Below are 21,309 nucleotides of genomic sequence, written 5' to 3' on the forward strand. Positions count from 1 at the left end.
TGTTGGATAGGATTGGGCCCTGTTTTGTTATAGCATCCTTTGTCCTGAGTGTAATTTTTACATTATTGTAAAAAAGACAAAGGTCAAAATCCATAACCCCATTCTAAAGGTTGATGCTGGAAAGGGCAGCTGACTGTGTTGTGCTTTTCAAGTCAACAGAATCTGTACTTTCTGGCTAGGGCTATATTAATGAGAACAATGCATTCTGGCTAGCATGGCACTAATTGCATGCTACCAAGAAATGCTTAGAGAGAGGACACGGCTGGCAAGGCAGCCTAGCCTAGCTGCCTTCTTCAGCAAGTCATCATGCCTGAGTCACAACCTGGCTCATCCTCCTGGGAGTAGCTGTTCCCGTTAGCTGCCATGTAGGAGAAGTGATAGCAGGGGTGGTCAGTTACTTAGCAGGCCCAGACCTGAAGGACTGGTGAGTACACTACTGGGTACAAATCTACGTTAGAACAGTCTTATAATTCTTCATCTAACTCTGTATCACACAGCACTCTGTTTTCCAGGAACATACCCACAATCCTATCGGAGGTATTACTTAATTAGAAAAAGTGAAAAGAAGTAACTCATGCCTTGTGTATACAAAAGAAAGTTACTGAATGACATTGATAGAAATGAGTATTTTTTAACTTGACCATTTTTTTTTTGAACAAAAGTGAGGCATTTGAAGGAGTCTACCTGGCTCGCCCTGGGGAATTCACTTTTGAAAGCAGACTTTGTGTGATCACATGGTCTTGGCTGCTGTTGGATCAAAACAGTGACTTTGGCATTTGCAGTTGAGTATACATGACCCAAAGTGCATTGATGTCAATGAAAAATGTGAAGACCACGGAATGACGGAACCTGCACTTTGGAAGCCCTCCTTTGCACTGATTTCTTCTGTTCCATTTTTGTGCCTACAGAATCCTTCAGCTCCAGTGAACTTTGCAAAATGAGTGTCTGATATTTCAGAGATACCAGACATTACTATTTAAGGCTATTGAAGGCAGACAAAGAGAAAAAGAAAGTACAAAGTAAATACATAACTTTTTTCTGGAGAGAGATTTTCTCTGCAGATGATATAATTCAGGTCTGCAGATCTTAGATGTATGTTCTGGTAGAAGGTGGTCTTTTTCTTTCTTTCTTTCTTTCTTTCTTTCTTTCTTTCTTTCTTTCTTTCTTTCTTTCTTTCTTTCTTTCTTTCTTTCTTTCTTTCTTTCTTTCTTTCTTTCTGTCTGTCTGTCTGTCTGTCTGTCTGTCTGTCTGTCTGTCTGTGGATCCTATAGGAAAACCAGCCACTTTTAACTCCTTGGGTTGCTTAGTCAATAACTGCAAGGTTTGGTTTACCTTTAATTCTCCTACAATAGTAAGACTGAGGCGGCAGTGGCAGTGGAAGGGGTGGGAAGAGCATGCCAGTGGTGTGGACCCATGAGGCAGAGGGTAACAGGAGTCCTCACTGCAGAAGCCTGCAGCTGCTAAATTGTCAGAGATGGGTTGATGACATCATTTACTCATGTTGTATATTGTTGTTCAGTCACCAGTCTACATGGTGCTGGCTGTAGGCAAACTATTGTCTGCTCCTGTCACATCTCACTAGACATTTGCACAGAAGTGGGAGAGTTAAAGTTAGACCTGATTATGCTTGACACCTTAGCATCACCTCTTCTTCCTTTCATTTCTGCAGTAGTGAATACATTTTATGAACTTTGTACTTCTGTGTCCTCAACAGGGCAAGTATTGTGCAAAAGCGGATTATTTATTTTCAAGATGAGGGATCTCTCACCAGAAGACTATGTGAACAAGGTAAGATAAACACTTTTCACTCTCCCTTCCCTTATTACATTCCACCAAAACTGCTAATCAAAACTCAGCTCTATATACACCAGCATTTCTGATTGGTACTTCAGAGCACATAGTACCTGAAGTTAACATAGTTTTAAGTCTCATTGATTTCAGTTTGAGGGAGTCTCCTATTTAAATCAAGGTTATGTAAAACTAAAGTTATGCAGTCCTAAAGTGCTGCAAAGAGATCATCGTCACTGAGCTGCATGAAATCCTCTGTCTCTGCTGGAGAGAAGGTGGGGTACCTCAAGACATGAGGGATGCAAACATCATCACGCTGTACAAGAACAAAGGTGACAGGGGTGACTGCAACAACTACCGTGGCATCTCTCTCCTTACCGTTGTAGGAAAGTTGTTTGCCCGAGTTGCACTAAAGAGGCTCCAGGTACTTGCAGAGAGCGTCTATCCAGAATCGCAGTGCGGATTCCGAGCCAACAGGTCCACCACTGATATGGTATTCTCCCTTAGACAACTGCAGGAAAAATGCAGGGAACAACGACAGCCACTCTTTATAGCCTTCATAGATCTCACGAAGGCTTTCGACCTGGTCAGCAGGGACGGCCTCTTCAAGATTCTCCCCAAGATCGGATGTCCACCCAGGCTCCTCAGCATCATCAGATCCTTCCACAAGGACATGAAGGGCACTGTTGTCTTTGATGGCTCCACATCAGACCCCTTTGACATCCGAAGTGGCGTGAAGCAGGGCTGTGTTCTTGCACCAACCTTGTTTGGGATTTTCTTCGCTGTCATGCTGAAGCAGGCCTTTGGAACTGCAACAGAAGGCATCTATCTCCGGACCAGATCTGACGGAAAGCTCTTCAACCTCTCCAGACTGATAGCAAAGTCCAAAGTCCAGCTGAAATGTCTGCATGACTTCCTCTTTGCCGACGATGCAGCTGTCACTTCCCACTCTGCCAAAGATCTCCAGCAGCTCATGGATTGTTTTAGCAAGGCCTGCCAAGATTTTGGACTGACAATCAGCTTAAAGAAAACACAGGTCATGGTTCAGGATGTGGACTCACCTCCCAGCATTACAATCTCTGCGCATGAACTGGAGGTTGTCCATGACTTTGTGTACCTTGGCTCAACAATCTCCGACACTCTTTCTCTCGATACCGAGCTAAACAAACGCGTCGGTAAAGCAGCTACCACGTTTTCCAGACTCACAAAGAGAGTCTGGTCCAACAAGAAGCTGACAGAACATACCAAGATTCAGGTCTACAGAGCTTGCGTCCTGAGTACACTTCTGTACTGCAGCGAGTCATGGACTCTCCGCTCACAACAGGAGAGGAAACTGAACGCTTTCCACATGCACTGCCTCCGACGCATTCTCAGCATCACCTGGCAGGACAAAGTTCCTATCAACACAGTCCTGGAACGTGCTGGAATCCCTAGCATGTATGCACTGCTGAAACAGAGACGCCTGCGTTGGCTCGGTCATGTTGTGAGAATGGATGATGGCCGGATCCCAAAGGATCTCCTCTATGGAGAACTCGTGCAAGGAAAGCGCCCTACAGGTAGACCACAGCTGCGATACAAGGACATCTGCAAGAGGGATCTGAAGGCCTTAGGAATGGATTTCAACAAGTGGGAAACCCTGGCCTCTGAGCGGCCTGCTTGGAGGCAGGCTGTGCAGCATGGCCTTTCCCAGTTTGAAGAGACACTTTGCCAACAGTCTGAGGCAAAGAGGCAAAGAAGGAAGGCCCATAGCCAGGGAGACAGACCAGGGACAGACTGCACTTGCTCCTGGTGTGGAAGGGATTGTCACTCCCGGATTGGCCTTTTCAGCCACACTAGACGCTGTGCCAGAACCACCTTTCAGAGCGCGATACCATAGTCTTTCGAGACTGAAGGTTGCCAATATATATATATATATAATAAATGTAAAACTATTTAAATTCAGCTGGATCCAGCTTGTCCTTTGCAAATTGGTGACAGCCTGTAAGCCTTAAAAAAAAATCTTGTTATCCTTCATTCTATATTGAAATCTCGGACCTGTTCCAGGCCTAATGGATGTTTATCCTCCTATATTTACATTCAGCTAATCAGTAAATTTCAGTGCTCCTCATGTAAGCTTAGGATTCCTTGCTACTCAATCACTTGTAGGATTCAGAGATTTGAATCCAAAGAAAGTTACAGCCCAAGCCCATGACCTTTTGGAACAGTGGTATTCTGCTGTCACAAAAGGTCTTTTGCCACGTCATGTTGCTGATGCGTTCCACAGAGCCATTAGCAGAATGGGCCAGCAGCAGTGCACACATACCAAGCTCTGCTAGACAGCCTGCTGTTGTTAGTAAGTTGTTGTGCAGCATGCGTGGGGCAGGAAGAATAACGGGCAGTTCTGGAGGAAGAACTAGAGAGTGTGTCAAAGGAGGGAAGGTGGATACAGCAGCAGTCACACTCACTGGATCCTATCCCCATAACATCTTCCTAGTGCACCGCCTGGCTGACCTCAGACATATACCAGCTCCATAACTGGTGTGGGTCTGAGGAAAAACATAGGTGGCCAGAAGGCCTATGTGGAGTTAAGTTAACCATTTTTTTACTTACCTCCAGTTTCCCTTCTGGTCACCTCCCCCCCCCCCCCAGCATGCAGCACAGTCTCTGTCAGCGGCACTGCATGATATGGCATGACAGGGATAGGATTGGGCACCTAGGGCTCAATCCTATACAGTGTGTGCTGGCTCACCGCTGGTGTGCGCTGTTGCAAACATGCCATAAGACACGTTTGTGGGCCCTAGTGCTGGGCGAGCGCCAGAGCTCCGCTGCTCACATGGATCGCCAGGCAGTGGAGAGGTAGGTGGGGGCATGGGGGCAGGCAGGGAGGAGGTGTTCTGGGGTGGGGGGAGGCAAGGGGAGGGCATGGAGAAGGTGGGGAAGAGGCGTGTTGGGGGGGAGGAAGCAGGGCAGGAGAGAGGTGGGACCAAAACTCCACTGGATCCTGAGCCTCTATTTCTGGCTGCCAGCCCAACACGGAGTCTCAAAATTCTACGCTGACTCTTGGGTTGATGTCGAATTGACGCCGGTGCTGCCAGCGGAATGCACAGGATGCAGCAGCAGCTATTTTCGGTGCCACTGCAGCCCTGGGCACTGGGAGCAGGATTGTGCTGCCTGTCATGACTGAGGCTCATTGAAATTAATGGCACTTAAGTTAGTCATGACAATTTTGTCTCATTGTTTTCAGTGTTGCTTATCTGAGACTGACTTTCCTTAAATACAATCCATTTAATTCTGTGATATTTATTTCCAAGTAAAACTGCAATCAACTATGTTTACTTAGAATCAATAGAACTTACTTAAGAATAAACAGAATTAGGACTGGATTCAGATTTGGTCAGGAAAATTCTGTGGACATGCTATTGTTCAAGAAGGGCAGGTATCCTACTGGTGTTGGAGCAGCATATTCACCATCATCCTGTGTCAAATAGCAACGGTAAAAATCAAGAGATACATAGAACACCTGACAAATACTCCCCCACGGACTTTAGCAACTCTACCACTATTAATCAGTCACCACATTATGCACCAACAACACACCCACATCTTCATGGAAGTCATTAATCCACACATGGCAACAGCAGGAACACCAGGATGGCATCACCAAAACCCAAAGTATACCTAATCCCAACACACCACATGAATAGACTGCCAAGAAGTGATCACAGCACCTCCCTTATTTGGAGATAGTAGGTAGGAAGTGCCATTGCTTGGAAACACCCTTGGTTAACATTTATGATCAGCATGCAGAGTTTGGAAGAACACTCAGAGGATATGGACAGGAAGTGTTCCCTTCTTGTCCAACTATTTAGTTGGAAGTAGTTTCACGTTGGCTAATGATTTCTTCCAATCTCCATTTAACAAAGTTTTCAGCTGAGAGGACATTTTGCTATAACTCCTGAGGTGTAACATCTATTGAGTTTACATTCAAAGTGCACAATTTGATGCATATTTTTCCCAGAGAATGGTAACCAGACCTCCATGGAAAGGGGTAATAATTTCTTCATGCAGCAGTGCTGAGTTAATTGCTGTAACATTTTAGCCCTGCCTCCTGTCAGTCTTTCAGTCTGGAAACACTATCCTGGGAAGGAGATATGAAGAAGGCCTAGCCTTTATCCTCTCCCATAGGCCCAGAGATCCTGGATTAGCATAATCCAGCCTTGGTTTTGATAGGCTTTTTTCCCCCCTTAACACACTGAAGTGTGTGCTGTAAGATGCTTAATTGAATTTAATAAATATGACATATTTGACACTGCCCAGGCTTTTTCACTTTCTTAGTTCATTTAGAAATGCAGATTGCTCTCCATTCCAAACAGCTCTTTATGCTATGAATGGAGAATGTGCTCAATGAAGTCACTGAAGCAAGTTACGTAAATGAAATTGAGACATCTGTTTCGTGTCCCTGAATACAGAAAAATCGAAAGAAGCATTTAAAAACAAAAAGGCCTTGCAGTCAGGAATCTTAAGTACATTCTGGTTGTTCCTGGAATAGGAAAGCATGCTGCATTTTGAAATGTGGTAGCAACCCCTTTTTATAGCAATAATTTCTGAAATAATAGTACATTGGCCAGGCATTTGTTTGCATCGTATTCTAGTTGTCAGTCCAAATAGAATTAGAGATTGGTGAGTCAATGAATACATTATTCAAACACTTGTTGAAGTGATGTTGTGTTGGGACCGTACCACCTCATTTTCCCCACTTGAGTAATTGTATCTTTGAAAGATCTTCCAGGGAATTTTATCCCCACAATGAAAACTTATCACATCAGCAGGATGGTTGGAAAACCAGCCAGCCCTACTGTGAGGTGGCCGCGTGCCATTTCAAGCTCAGTGTCAGTTCAAGGACGCCAGAAGTGCCTGTTGAAGAAGGAAGGAAGCACCCATCTGTATGACAGACCTCATGCAATAATGCCTCGAGGCAGGGCCTCTGAGAGGAATTTTTTCAGGGGGTACAAAGTTTCTTTTGGGCCGCTTTCCAAAGGGTAAACAAGTTGGGAGGGCAGCAACGGGGGGCACGGACGGACACACGGAATAAATATAGATCAATAAATAGATCAATAGATCAACAGATCAATAAATAAATAAATAAATAAATAAATAAATAAATAAATAAATAAATAAATAAATAAATAAAAGAGGATATGGAAGTACATTTGATTTGAACATAGGTGTTTATGCTAGAATGCAGATGAGAAAGAATTAACAATACAGATAAGGAGAAATAATTCACATTGTTTCCCGTCATCATGGTGTTCATTTTAGTGGAGGACTCCCCCTCCACATATATCTCCTTTTGGTTAAATGGAAAGCACACACGGAGTGCGGGGAAGGTTTCGGAGGTGAGTTGGCTGTGCTGAGCTCTCAGGAAACTGTTAAGACTCAGGGCCCCCTCCTCTGGCTTCAGGGCCCCCTTTTGGACCCGGGGCCCAGGTACAAATTACCCCCTTTACTCCCCTCTCCTAGGCCCTGCCTCAAGAACATGGCCAAGGCACAGTATCCGGTTTTTGACAATCAACAAGGCACACCATGCTGCCAGTGGGGGGCTCACATCCCCCATTGGCCTACTAATAAATGACCTTCCCCCAAATTCCTGGTTCACACCTGTGGTCCTCTCACGGCACACCAGTGTGCCACGGCACAGTGGTTGAAATTGGCTGCCCTAAGGCATTGATCCACCTTTCTGGGTCCACTTGGATTAGCGCCAGCTATACAGCTAATACAGGTCCAAGTAGGTCCAGTGGGGAAGTGAGGACAAATGTTCCCTTACCACAAGGAAGGCTTCATGGCTTGATAATCCCTGGAATGCACCACAGCATCGCCATGCAGGGATTTAGGTAGGATTGGGCTGTTAAGATGGCACCCAGAATCCTTGTTTTTGTAACAACTTATACTAATTGCTTTGAAAAAGAAGTTTAAAGTTGCTGTCCATTAATCAAGAGCAGCTTTTTAATCTCATTAATAATAAATAATAATATAACTAGGTATTTATGTACCGCCTTTCTGGTCATCGGATTACTCCTCTGACTTTATTCAAGGCAGTTTACATAGGCAGGCATTTCTAAATCCCTCAAGGGGATTTTTACAATCATAGGGTTCTGTCTTTCAAGAACCAACAACATTTCAGAATTGATCTTCCTGGTTTGATCTCACTTCTAGCCTCCAGTTCTCCCAGGCAGGCTGACAAGCAGCTCCATCTCTCACATGGAGGGTAGCCAAGATGCTTCTTGCTCACACCAAGAGCAGGTGGAATCACTAAGCTCGGCTTTGTCAGCTGCTTCAAGGTCTCGCCATTCAGGGAGCTGCCGGTGTCCTCAAACTGATGTTATCTTCAGGCTAACGGAGGCTCTACCCTCTAGACCAGATCTCCTGCCCAGATTAATCTAATCTGTTAATTGACTAAACACTACAGACTTGTTAATAAAGAAGAGCAAGCCTATACTCAGGCAAGTGAACTCGTTTTCTGCTCTCAGAGGTGAGATGGATTTCATAGCCCAAAAGACCCAGGTCCATTGATGATCTTTGCCAGGGCAGGTGGGGAAGAAGGAGTTGCTCAAACTAGTTGATCTAGCTTCATAGATGACCTGCTTCAATGTCATAAAGGGCAGGCAACAAGATGATAGACGCAGAATTTCACTTTCAAGGTCTATGATAATCTCTTGTTAAATTAAACTGTATAAGAATTGGCGGTGTGCCATAGTCTTTCAAATGACTCCTTGTCAGAGCACATTGATTGTTTTTGGAACTGTTTAATGAAACAATCATTGGCCTTAGTCAGGGCAGGCATTAGCTGTTCTTCATGACGTGATAACTGCAGTAGTGTGTCAGAGGAAAACTGGCGTTTAGTGGTGGCCTCCTGACGGGGCATAGATAAAGGACTTGCATTCTTGCATCACAATGGCAGGAAAATATTATTCATGTTCCGCCAGCAATCAATACCTCTGCACATAGTGGCTACATACAACCTCCATGTTCACAGGCAGTGTGCCTTTGAATTTCAGCTGCATGGAAAAAGGGCTGGAAGAGGAGTATGTCTGTCTTCTGCTTGTGAATTTCCCAGAAGTATTGATTGGACACTGTGGGGGAAAAAAGGATGCTGAACAGGATGGTTCTTTGGCCTGTTCCAGCAGGGCTGTTCTTATCTGTTCAGCTTCTTTTACAATATGTGGAAAAATTGAAAACAGCATCTTCTCACAAGTTCACTGTGCAGACCTTTCACGAATGATCTTACTGTTGCTAGCTAATGTATTGTATTGTATTGGCAACCTTCAGTCTCGAAAGACTATGGTATCGCACTCTGAAAGGTGGTTCTGGCACAGCGTCTAGTGTGGCTGAAAAGGCCAATCCGGGAGTGACAATCCCTTCCACACCAGGAGCAACTACAGTCTGTCCCTGGTCTGTCTCCCTGGCTATGGGCCTTCCTTCTTTGCCTCGGTCCTCCGAGCTGCTCGCAGCAAAGTCCAGCAGACTGCCAGGAGATGTGCTAACGACTACTGGCTTCAGCTCTGCTCCCAGATACAGATAGCAGCTGACACAGGCAACATCAAGGGGATGTATGACGGTATCAAGCAGGCCCTAGGTCCAACACAGAAGAAAATTGCCTCTCTGAAGTCTGCCACAGGCGAGGTCATCCAGGATCGGGCACAGCAGATGGAACGCTGGGTGTAGCACTACTCTGAGCTATATTCCAGAGAAAATGTAGTCACCGAAGAAGCGCTGAACAACATTGAGTGCCTGCCTTTGCTGGAGGAGCTTGACAGTGAACCAACCCTAGAAGAACTTCACGTGGCCCTGGACTCCCTTGCCTTTGGCAAGACACCTGGAAAAGACAGCATCCCTGCTGAAGTCCTAAAGTGCTGCAAAGAGATCATCGCTACTGAGCTGCATGTAATCCTCTGTCTCTGCTGGAGAGAAGGTGAAGTGCCTCAAGACATGAGGGATGCAAACATCATCACGCTGTACAAGAACAAAGGTGACGGGTGACTGCAACAACTACCGTGGCATCTCTCTCCTTAGCGTTGTAGGAAAGTTGTTTGCCCGAGTTGCACTAAAGAGGCTCCAGGTACTTGCAGAGAGCATTTATCCAGAATCACAATGCGGATTCCGAGCCAGCAGGTCCACCACTGATATGGTATTCTCCCTTAGACAACTGCAGGAGAAATGCAGGGAACAACGACAGCCACTCTTTATAGCCTTCATAGATCTCACGAAGGCTTTCGACCTGGTCAGCAGGGACGGCCTCTTCAAGATTCTCCCCAAGATCGGATGTCCTCCCAGGCTCCTCAGCATCATCAGATCCTTCCACAAGGACATGAAGGGCACTGTTGTCTTCGATGGCTCCACATCAGACCCCTTTGACATCCGAAGCGGCGTGAAGCAGGGCTGTGTTCTTGCTAGCTAATATGTTCTAGCTAAAATGTAATAGGAAGGCCTTACAGTCTTCCTATTGGTGAGCAAGTTATTAATGATGATCACAGACCACGCTGATCCTTGTCTTGCTTCCATTCCCTTAGAGAATGAAACCAGCAAGAGTGCCAAGCCATTGTTTTAGCACTGTTGGATGTGGAACAAACTGAGTTTGTAGTTTCTATAGAAACTGAGTGCTTGAACATAGTATGTTAACATAGTATCATAACTTTTCCTGTCAATCTGTGCAACGTAACCATTGGTTTGTTTTGGATGTAGCTGCATCTCGGTCCATGATTAAGGCTGCAGTCCTATGCACACTTGCCTGATAGCACACCCCATTGAAATCAGTGGGACTTGCTTCTGCATAAACATACTTAGAATTGGATTATTCTATTTTGGAGGACAGATTCCTGAATATTGAACATCATGAGATACTATTCTTGTGAAATTATGACAAAATCAAATTAAAATTCCTCACCTAAAAGGACTTAACTGAAACACAAACTATGATTTGGTGGCATTTGGTGGGTCCCTGTGAGATACAGGAAGCTGGATTAGATGGGCCTATGGCCTGATCTAGCGGGGCTGTTCTTATGATTGTAACACTACATGCAGAAATGAAGAACTAAGCACTCCAACCTACCTTCCTCTTTATTTATTAATAAAAATAAATTAATTTTTTATATTCTTATTTTATTTTTTAGTTTTATATAAAAATTCATAAGAATTAATAAATGTAACTCATTTCTAAGTTTCAATCAGAAGTTTAGCTGTGTTGAAATTACTCAGACAGGAAAAAGATGACTTTCATTATTTCCTTTTAGACTCAACTTTGGAAGGTGTAACTGACAGACCAATCTTAGACTGCTGTGCCTGTGGAACGGCTAAATATAGGCTCACCTTTTATGGAAACTGGTCAGAGAAGACACATCCTAAAGATTATCCACGTGAGTTCATTTGTTTGTTATTATTATTCAACCCATGCTGAAACTCAGAGGTCTACCAATTCCTTTCTATAATGAATTTACACATGCACAGAGGGGCAGCCTAGAGCCTACAGTCTAGAGTAGACCCTAATAATTTCAGGAGATACTTGAGCCATCAAGATAGATAGTAATAATAATAGCAGGATATCAGCTGTCCTCTCTTTCAGTGTCGCCCACCTAGGAAACATAATAAGATGAGGTGCAGGCTTTAAAACTGGCTGCCATGATCCAAAACCACCTGGGTCATGGTTGCTTACATAGAAAAATGCCTTCTCATGAGTCAGACCCTTGGTCTATCGAATGCCCCAGTCCTATTGGGCCCTACCACCACTGGAAGTAGTGTTCCAGCTGCAGTCTACAGTAGCAGCCTGCAGACATGCAGCCCCACACAATTCCAAATTGCCTTTTGTGAGGCAGAAGGGGGAGGCACACAGCATGAGCAGCTTGTGCCAGATGTTATCCTCTAAGGTGCTAGCCAACATGCCTCCTTTGTCTTCTTGAACATGCACCAGTGAAAGAGCTAAGGAGCTGGCGCAGGTCTGAGGAGATCCATTGGTGGTCACAAGTATTCCTGAGGGGCAAGGGATATTTTCTCTTTCTCCTACAAACTCCCCCATTTGCACAGGGTACGTCTGCCATTTCTGCCAGTGGCCCAGAAGTGCGCAGCTATGCACACTTCCACAGTGGTATTCGCAGCACCGTAAAGCACAGTCCACTGCTGGAACGCTAGTTCTGGCTGTGCACCTAGCTCTTAGGATTGGGCTGAAATGTTCCATGAATCCCTGATACTTATATTCCTTGCATTCCTCATATTTGAAGAGCAATGTTCAGTCTCTGTTTGAATGAAGCTCCCTAAATGCTGTGGAGCCTTCAGATGTTCACCAGAGCTGGGGGATAAAAGTGAGTCCCAGAAACCTGTGAACATTTGGGCATAGAAATCAGGGTTCTTTCAATTATCGAGTTCTTTGCTCATTTTATTTGGACTTGCCTTTCAGATCTCACGTTTAATCTTTGGCTTAATGGCAGTGACAATGAAGCCGGTGACAAAATATTGGTTTCATTGCAGTGACAATGAAGCCAAGCAAATGACCAGGAAGTCTGAGTCACATTTATTTTTCTCCTTAAACTTTGGTAATATTCTGTCCATTGTGTGATCTTTATTAAAGGCTTTGTGTATAGTTTTCTTTCTTCTAATATTGCCTTCTCCCCAGGTGGCTAGCTGACATTCGTGCAGCCTGAACTTTGTCTATATATCAATTGTTATTTGATATAGTCAACATAGATTTTTGTCTCAACTTTATTAAGCTGAATACTGCCTAGTTCAGATATAGAGCTGTGCACATTAATAAAAGAGTTTATATTGACATATTAAAATTTGTGGTTTGAATTTGCAACTGTGAAGCTGAGCCGGCAGAGCAAATTAAAATGATTAGCTATTTTTGCAACTGCAGTGAGATTCTATAGGGATAGTGGGTATCTGATAACAGGCTATCTGTCAATTATATGGTCCGGCTCTTTTAGCTTCTGTCAACGAATCATATGAATTGATGAAGTTATTTTGCTACTTCATTGGTATTTTTTTTAATTATGTGAACTCCTTCCCTGTTTTGTTAACTTGCTGATTTAGACAATGAATAAATATGAGACTGTTACCCTGTGGGAACAGTCATAGCTCAGTGGTAGAGCAAATACTTTACATTCAGAAGTTCCCAAGTTCAATCTTGGTCATCTCCAGTCTTTCCAGTTGGGAAAAACTTTTGTTTGAAACCTTGGAGAGCAGCTGCTAGCCATTGTACACAATACTGAATTTGATTGTATACACAATGGTCTAGTTTGGTAAAGTAGCTTCCTTTGAGCATAAATGAGACTAATTGCCCAATCCTATCCAGACCATATGCTGATGGAACTTGCCAGCCCAGAATAGGATTCGACTGCTAGCCTCTATTACAGTTGATATTTCAATCTGGTCATCACACAGTCTCAAGGACAGTGTATTAAAACTAAACAAAATCTGCAAGTTGCTTGTACTTATGTAGTTCTTTGTAAAGATCACAGGCATTACAGTTGTGAAGGCTTGTGATACACAAGTAATATTTTTGTTCACCTCTTATTCAAGACATTCAAGGGTAACAGTATTTATGTTACTATAGCTACATAGCCAAGGATATCAACCCAGTATGAGACTGAAGACCTGCCACCACATCTCAGCATGGGATGGAAGGAACTGATCTATGCAACATTTATTTGATCATATTATCTTCTGACCACCCAATCAACCTGTAAGGGGGGAAAAATAGGACTATTCAGTCAGGTTGCCAAGGAGATACTGCCAGGCCACAGAGACGTGGAGTTAGAAGTGAAGCTATTTTGAAGTGAAGCTATTTTAGGGGATCAAGTAAGGCTGTCAGATTCCAAGGAATGGAAGCCCCAAAAGGGAGCCTGAATTCAAATAAAGAATCATGCACAGAATATTTTATCAATAGCCCTGGGTACTATATTCAAATAAATGCTTATTCTACCTAAATGAGGGAGAGAAGCATACATGTGCCCACGTTTTATACTGGTTTGAGTTTATAGACCTCCATTCACTCCATTCCAATTGAACAATTTCTTTCAAAGTGGATTCTGTAGCTTTTAACTGAATACATTTCTTAATAAATACATACTTAGAATCACATCCACGGAAGCAGTTTCCATTGATGTGACCAGAGCCAGTATGGTACCCTGGACAGAGTGCTGGGTTTAGGTGTAACATTTTTAAATTCCAGTCAGCTATGAAGGAGCCGCCAGCTAGCTTGGCCATCACAATCTCACAGCCCATCCTGTCTCACAGGAATGTTGTCAGCATGCTGTGAGATAGAACATGAGGATATGCTTTATAATTCTATGGAAATGCTGATAAAATCAGATAAATAAAACTTAGGGTGAAAATAAATGTATTTATGGGCTGGGTGAAAGACTGTAGAAGGCTTATACTCTGTTACTGAACAAACACCGGGGTCCCTACTTGGAGCAAGGGATAGACACCTGAAGCTATGATGAGAAACACAGGTTCAAGCTCTTATCAGTCAAGTATTCACCTGGGGAGAATTGTTATCTGGAACACCCCCCTCAGAAAAACTGAGTGCTGTACAAGCAACCTACTTCCTACAATGAATAAGATAACCACAGCACTTTGTACCCATAGGAGCTGTTGAAATGATAAATACTAATACAGAGCTCATGATAATTTTTACCCAGCTGTCAAGAAATAAGGAAAGGATTAAGTGTTGTTAAACATTATGATAGTGATATAAAACACGCCAGAAAGCAGAACTATTCTTCTTGATTTTCCTGCATTTCTATGTACTTCACCTCATAAATATGGGCATTTTGGAGTCCTAGTAATGTAGCAGAAAGAATTATTCTCTTTGCTTTATTGTCATCCGGAAATTGGACTTTTTTTTGTCACTGATTTTGACAGTAATGGCGAAAGCAGTAACCCCTACAGAACAACCAACAGCAAATTGTAGCTGTAAATTCCTGGGAGACGAAATGGAAAGACTACCTTATTCACACTAGCTTAGGAGAGTTGTGGAATGTTTGTCATCATGGTACTTCAGAGATGTTCATAAATGTGTTTCCAGCTCAATAGCTTCAATAAATCTACCACTTTTTATTATTTATCAAATTTTATTTCATTGCTATGCTAATTTTAGCAGACTTCTCCCACTGAACAGCTGGGAAAACTATTGCTTAGTTTATACCTAGTGCTGTCATTCATTCATTTCCAGACAGCACCAGAAGAAAGTAGAGTGTCCAGGCTGCATGATGCCAATGTTTGTGAAGAACCATTTTTCTGCCCATTGAGGCTAAATTTTGAATGAAAGTGCTTGCTTTATTAGATTTTGGCTGAAAACTTTAAGAAGAGCTTAGCTTTCCTTTGCCCTGGGAGCATTAATATTACTAGCTTATAAATAAGAAATAAGCACTTACATTTGTTGTTGATTTCTTCCCCTAAGTTACTTATAAACTTTTATTTACTAGTTCGTCAGTCAGAGTGCACTTTAATACAGATCTAATTTTTTAAAGTTTGGTTCTTGGCAGTATCCAAAACACCTCTGCAGACACAGTTTGAGGCTTTTAAATAATAAAATGCAGCTGAATCATTTATTAGAAAGCAAAGATGGCAGTTTGTGGTATAGCTTCTGTCTGTGCTCCTGAAAATCTTCCCAACAGTGCATTTAGTCATGCTTGCATAGGTGTTGAGTTACAAACAACATTTTGCTTGCTTAAGCTTTAATACTTCATATCCTCATTTGGGAGTAAGTCCTATTGAGATCAATTGGATGGAATCGCAAGCAAATGTGTGCAAGATTATGCCCAGATGTTACGTGTACTTACATGGAAGTGGGTTCCATTCAGCTCAGTGAGGCTTATTTCCAAGTAAACATAACATACATAGAACCAAGCTTCATGCTTGTACTAGCAAGCCTGGGGGTGTATCTCATACTCCAGCATTTCAAAGGAACTGCATTACACACAGACCAGTAACCTTGATTGAATGCAGCTGATTTTGTCTGGTATGGAAGTTGGAAGTTGTTATAATATCAATATTATGTTTTTGAGCAAAAGTTTGGTGACTCAGGGCACAATCCTAACCCCTTATGTCAGTGTTTTCCAGCACTGGCATAGCGGTGCCAATGGGACGTGTGCTGCATCCTGCAGTTGGGTGTCACTCACGGAGGCCTCCTCAAGGTAAGGGGATGTTTGTTCCCTTACCTCACAGCTGCATTGCCCTTATGTCTGTGCTGGAAAGCACGGACATAAGGGGTTAGGATTGCACCCTCAGTGTCAGTGTTGCCAATGTGTGCACACTTCTTTTTCATCTGTTTCCACAGTTTCTCTTCAGATCCATATTGGTATTGTTCATTTCCTTTTTACAGCTTAAAGGGAATGAAAAGGAAAGAAAAAAGAAAGTAGGAAGAAAGTTTCTACAGTGTGCCTTCTGACATAATGTTGATAATGTTAGTGTTGATAATATTAAACAGAAGACCTTTTCACACTGTCTGGGAGTGCATACAGTGAACCCTTCAAGGGGAGGGGAAGTTGTCCTAACTCCAGACCTATACATGTTGATTGTTCCTTGTAAACAAGGTTACACATATACTAGTTGCACATGAGTACACTCTCTCCATGTGACTGGGGCACCTATGTTTTTCAGGGCTTCACATGTGGCTTGGAGCAGAGGAAGCAGGTTCAATCCTGCTTCCCTTCCCTGCATTCAGGATATGTACATTGAAACCATATCCTGATTTTTTTGAGCATGTTCATTTTTTTTTCATCTTGTTGCTCTCTTTCTGCCTATCTGCTCTCTCAGTTTTCCATCCAACGAGGATACAAGTACCAGGTCTTGTACTATCCTTCAAAGGGATTAGAATTGCAAAATTTCAGACAGATAGGCTCCCCCATTTTAAGGCAATTTAAAAAGGTACACAGTCTAACTATGAAGTGCAAATAGAATTAAAAATTAAAGGCATGGAAAAGGAGTCACCAGGTGGGCACATCTTGGCACCAGGCTTCAGCAGCAGATGATACCATGGCAGAAGAATTACCAAGTGAGCAACAGATCTGGGCATCAGGCTTCAGTTGCAGTTTTTGGCACAGCAGAAGGGCAGGCATAGCAACCTAAAGAGAGTGAAGATGACAGAAGCCAATCTTTTGGTTGGCATTTCCAAACATTTTCATCCTTTTGTGTCTTCCTTGCAAATTTTTCCCCTTGCCATTATGATTACAGCAGCGGTTCCCAAACTCCTACATAGGAGTTGGGACCTCTTTAAGTCTTGGTGGGGGTGGGGTCTGGGGAGGCCCTGAGGGCACCGCAGCAATTGTGGCGCCGTGGGTACCCAGGGACTTTCCCCCTTATGTGGGGGGGGGGGTTGTGCTGGCCTCAGGGATGGTCCCCCTCTACGGGCCCCCCTGATGCTAGAAATCACTCCATTTAGTGATCAGAGCACACTTCTGGTTTTCTGAAAGTGTGCTCCTATCGCCAAAAGGAGTGATTTCTAGCATCGGTGGGGCCTCAGAGGGGCTGCGGGCCTCCTGGACCATCCCTGAGGCCAGTGCGACCCGCCAGGTAAGGGGAAAAGCTCCTGAGTTCCTGTGGTACCACAATTGCTGCAGCGCTGTTGGGACATCTGTTCCCTTATGGTGGGTCATGACCCACACTTTGGGAACCAATAGATTAGAGGGCTTTTTTGTGGGGGGAGTACATCTTATCAGAACACTGGACACATTTACTAAAATTTGTGAGAGCTGAAGAAAGGACAGCTTGCAATGTAAATCTTCCTTTCCCTGCTGTCTTGCCTCTCTTCCCTGTCATCTCCATCTGGGCTATTCCAGTGTGGCTCTCCTAGGGGAAAAGCAAAAGGGTAACGCTTGAATATATGATGTTCAGAACTCATTTGCATATCTGGCATTCATCTTTTTTTACAAGTAACAAATGAAATACCTTTTCTTTCATTCCTAAATGAATGCATATCCCTAGCACACATAGATCCCCATGAGCACAGGTGTCTCCAGTAATGTCAGTGTCTGGGACATCTGAGTATGAATTTGCATTGCAATAAATTTGCATTGCAGTACACAAGTGCACTTGTGTGTGCACTGTGGACTAGCCACTTGAGCCAGTGCTTCTCGCAGTTTTGTCCCATATGTTTGTTGATATAAATGATAACTATAAATGGTGCCTTTTCTTCTAAGAATGTGTGGTCAATTTTGTGAATTAAATGGTAAGTTCTCTCAAACTTCTCTCTTCATTCAGAATCCCTTAAAAAGCTTTTTTTTGGATGAAGTTTGGTATAACTTTATAAATGGAAACATATACGTTCAAATTTGAGATAGCTAATGGATCAAACTATTGTAATGTGTGGTCTTAGAATGTGATTGTATTACTGTAGGAACAATTAATCCGGTATTAGGGTATTTGTGACCTGGACAATTGTGTCCTGGTCAAATGTGACCCAGTCATTGGCATCCCTGGACATTCACTTTTGTTGTTGTTGTTGTTGTTGTTGTGGTTCTTTCTTTCTTTCTTTCTTTCTTTCTTTCTTTCTTTCTTTCTTTCTTTCTTTCTTTCTTTCTTTCTTTCTTTCTTTCTTTCTTTCTTTCTTTCTTTCTTTCTTTCTTTCTTTCTTTCTTTCTTTCTTTCTTTCTTTCTTTTGCATCTCAGTCATTTGCATTCCACTATAACTGGGCAACAAACCCCATGTTTTATATCTTAAGCCTCTTTTCCCAGCCCTTACCCTAACTCTAACACCTACCTTTGCATTTAAAAAAAAAAAAAAAAAAAAAAAAAAGACCAGATGCAAATGTCCAATACCAGGACACATTTGACTGGGACACTGTCGTCCAGGATGAAATGGACCTGTCACTAATTAATCAGCTTCCCAAGGAATGCCCAAGGAAGTGGGTTTCAGATGCAAGACCTGCAGATGTTATTGGGACAATAGAAGAAAAGATTTTTGCCTGTGGGGATGGTCCGTTCCTAGAGTGGCAGTGTTCACACTACATACTGCTCCATGAATGCTTAACAGAGCTTTTCTCTTCTGTTTTACTAAAGGGCGTGCCAACCATTGGTCTGCAATCATTGGTGGGTCTCACTCAAAGAACTACGTACTTTGGGAATATGGAGGATATGCAAGTGAAGGAGTTAAGCAGGTTGCAGAGCTGGGATCACCGGTGAAAATGGAAGAAGAAATTCGGCAACAGGTAATTGTGACTTAAAATGACAATCAATTAAACAAGCAAAAGGCTATGACTTGTCACAAATATACCTGCCAAGAGCAAAAAATATTTAATGAGACAGATATGGAAAATCTTGCTAATCTTGTTCGATTCTCAGGGTTTCTTGTAGTAAACAAAAGTAATTAGGGTTTTTCTGGATAATGAATTTAGGATTTAGCCCTATTATTGAATACCCAGTAAAGCCCATATTCTGATTCACTCTCTCCTTAACGAAACATTGAACCACAGACCTCACTTGTAGTTTTGACTTAGAATTCTTTAGTACTACACCCTTCCTATGCGTTTTTCTCCAGTCAATGAAAATTTAATGTGTAAATGATCTATAGCATCTGTAAAATACACAGCTGGCTACTGTAGTATATATGTTGCTGCACTTTATACTATTTGGCGACCCAATCCTGAGCTGCCCAGCAGCTCCTCAGGAAGGAGGACATTTGTCCCCTCCCCCAGCTCCTCCGGAAGGGGACATTTGTCCCCTTGCCACAAGTAAGGAATGTAGCCCCACAATGGGGCTGCTTGATTCTGCGGTGGCTGTTTAGCTGGCATAGAATCAAGGAGTCCCAGGTTGGACCGCGTAGTTCAACACGGGTCTCTGGATCTGGCGGAGCTGAGCTCCTCCAGTTCCACCCCTCATGCCCTGCTCCCTCTCCTGCCACACCTTCCCCTACCCCACGTTCCCCTACCCCAGAACGCCTCCTCCCTGCTTCCCCTCACCCCGTCTTACCTCTCTGCCACCTGGCAGAGCGCCTTACCTCTCTGCTGCCTCACATGGAGCGCCAGGTGGCAGACCACAGTCCCAGTGCCAGAGCTGGCCTAGCACAGGCTTGCGCTGGGCTAGTTCCAGTGCTGGGCCCACAGTAAGGCTCACAAACATGCCTTACAGCATGTTTACAACACTACATACTGGTGGTGAGCTGGCATGCAATGATCTAGATCGGGCCCCCAGTCTGCAGAGGGACCTGGTTTTGGATAGAAATGAAAAGCATGATAGTAGATGGTCTGAGTTTTGGAGCAGGTTTCAACAATAGCCACAGTTATCCAAAGCATGGCCTAAAACTCAATGGCAAAATCTTAAATGCTCTCTTGTAATTGTTTTTCCTCTGACATATGAAAAATTAACTGCAGACGCTATGTTAAGTCTGTATTAACAAAACCTGACAAAATGCTATTGTATTAGAATCAACTTGTCCTCCTGTGGAGAAACTGGAACTGGTGATAGCTGTGACATGGTTTACCGAGTAGAATTTCAGTTCATACACCCCTGTTGAATCAGTTTCTGCTAAGGTGGGCATTCTTTTTGCCATTTGTTGATATTCCCTATGGAAGAGTTGCACTCTATTGACTAATTTTTAAGATTTTGTATCAGTTTGGAATTTCCCTTGCATGGTATGCTGTGATAATAGTTTGTTACTTTTGCTTTGTTCCTCTGGACAAACATGTTCCATGTTCTCAGTTGTCGTGAAGGTTATCTATATCCAGGATCTCTGCACCTGATTTTGGAACTCTTAGAATCTTGTAACTATACCATTATGTCTCTGCTTCTATGTGGTGGAGAATTATTTTTGTAATATCTTCTTTCCTTTTATATTTTGAATGCCAAATCTGATTTCCTAATTCATAAACCTATTCAATAATGTGTCTATAGGTTAAATTACCTGCACTTCATTGCTCAGTTGTGCTATGCTTTACTGATGTACAAATAGCTGGGTTAAGAAGAAAAATTGAGGTATCTCAAAATGCCTATTAAGGAAAGCTTATCTAGAGTAGTGGCAACACATATTAGTTTTAGGTCATGTGGTTTTCTTTAACTGGGAACAATTTCATGAGGAGTCTGGTGAAAATCCTTACATGTATTGAAGGTCATAAAATATCTGCTAGAGAAAATTTTCTTTCCCTGAATCTAAGAAAAAAGGCCTGTGCCTTTTTAATTTTTTTAATTTTTTTTTTCAAAATAGCAGAGCAGGCAACTCTAGAAAATTGTGAAAGAAAGAGATTATCTAGTTCTATTCCATACTGGTTTCATCCAGACTTTGGGACTGAAACTCACTTGGTTTACCTGGTTGATAATTCACTGCTAGGAAAGAAATAGTGGGAACGTAGCATTTTTGTTTATCTCTCTTCTCAGCAGCTTTCAGTACAATCATCCCTAGTATTCATCTGAACCAAGTGCTCAAAAGTGCATTGCAGTAGTTACATTTTCAGGTTTTCTAGTTTTCAGAAAGTGGTGCTGGAAGACCACTGCCCATGGAGATTATTTTTCAGGGATCTGTTTTTTTTCTCAAATTCTTCTACATTTGAAATGTTGAGA

The 21,309-nt window shown here is 42.9% G+C and overlaps 1 protein-coding gene across 2 annotated transcripts in view; it reads left to right on the plus strand.

Annotated features, from left to right (window-relative positions):
- SPON1 (spondin 1) overlaps window positions 1-21,309 on the plus strand; it is a 333,204-nt gene that overhangs the window by 120,751 nt on the left and 191,144 nt on the right. For both annotated transcript variants that reach the window (XM_066633015.1, XM_066633016.1), the window contains exons 4-6: window positions 1,715-1,788; window positions 11,055-11,177; window positions 18,817-18,965. In XM_066633015.1, coding sequence (XP_066489112.1) covers window positions 1,715-1,788; window positions 11,055-11,177; window positions 18,817-18,965 — 346 coding nt within the window. The remainder of the gene's footprint in view (window positions 1-1,714; window positions 1,789-11,054; window positions 11,178-18,816; window positions 18,966-21,309) is intronic.

The sequence above is a fragment of the Tiliqua scincoides genome, chromosome 1 (genome assembly GCF_035046505.1).
Source record: "Tiliqua scincoides isolate rTilSci1 chromosome 1, rTilSci1.hap2, whole genome shotgun sequence".
NCBI lineage: Eukaryota > Metazoa > Chordata > Lepidosauria > Squamata > Scincidae > Tiliqua > Tiliqua scincoides.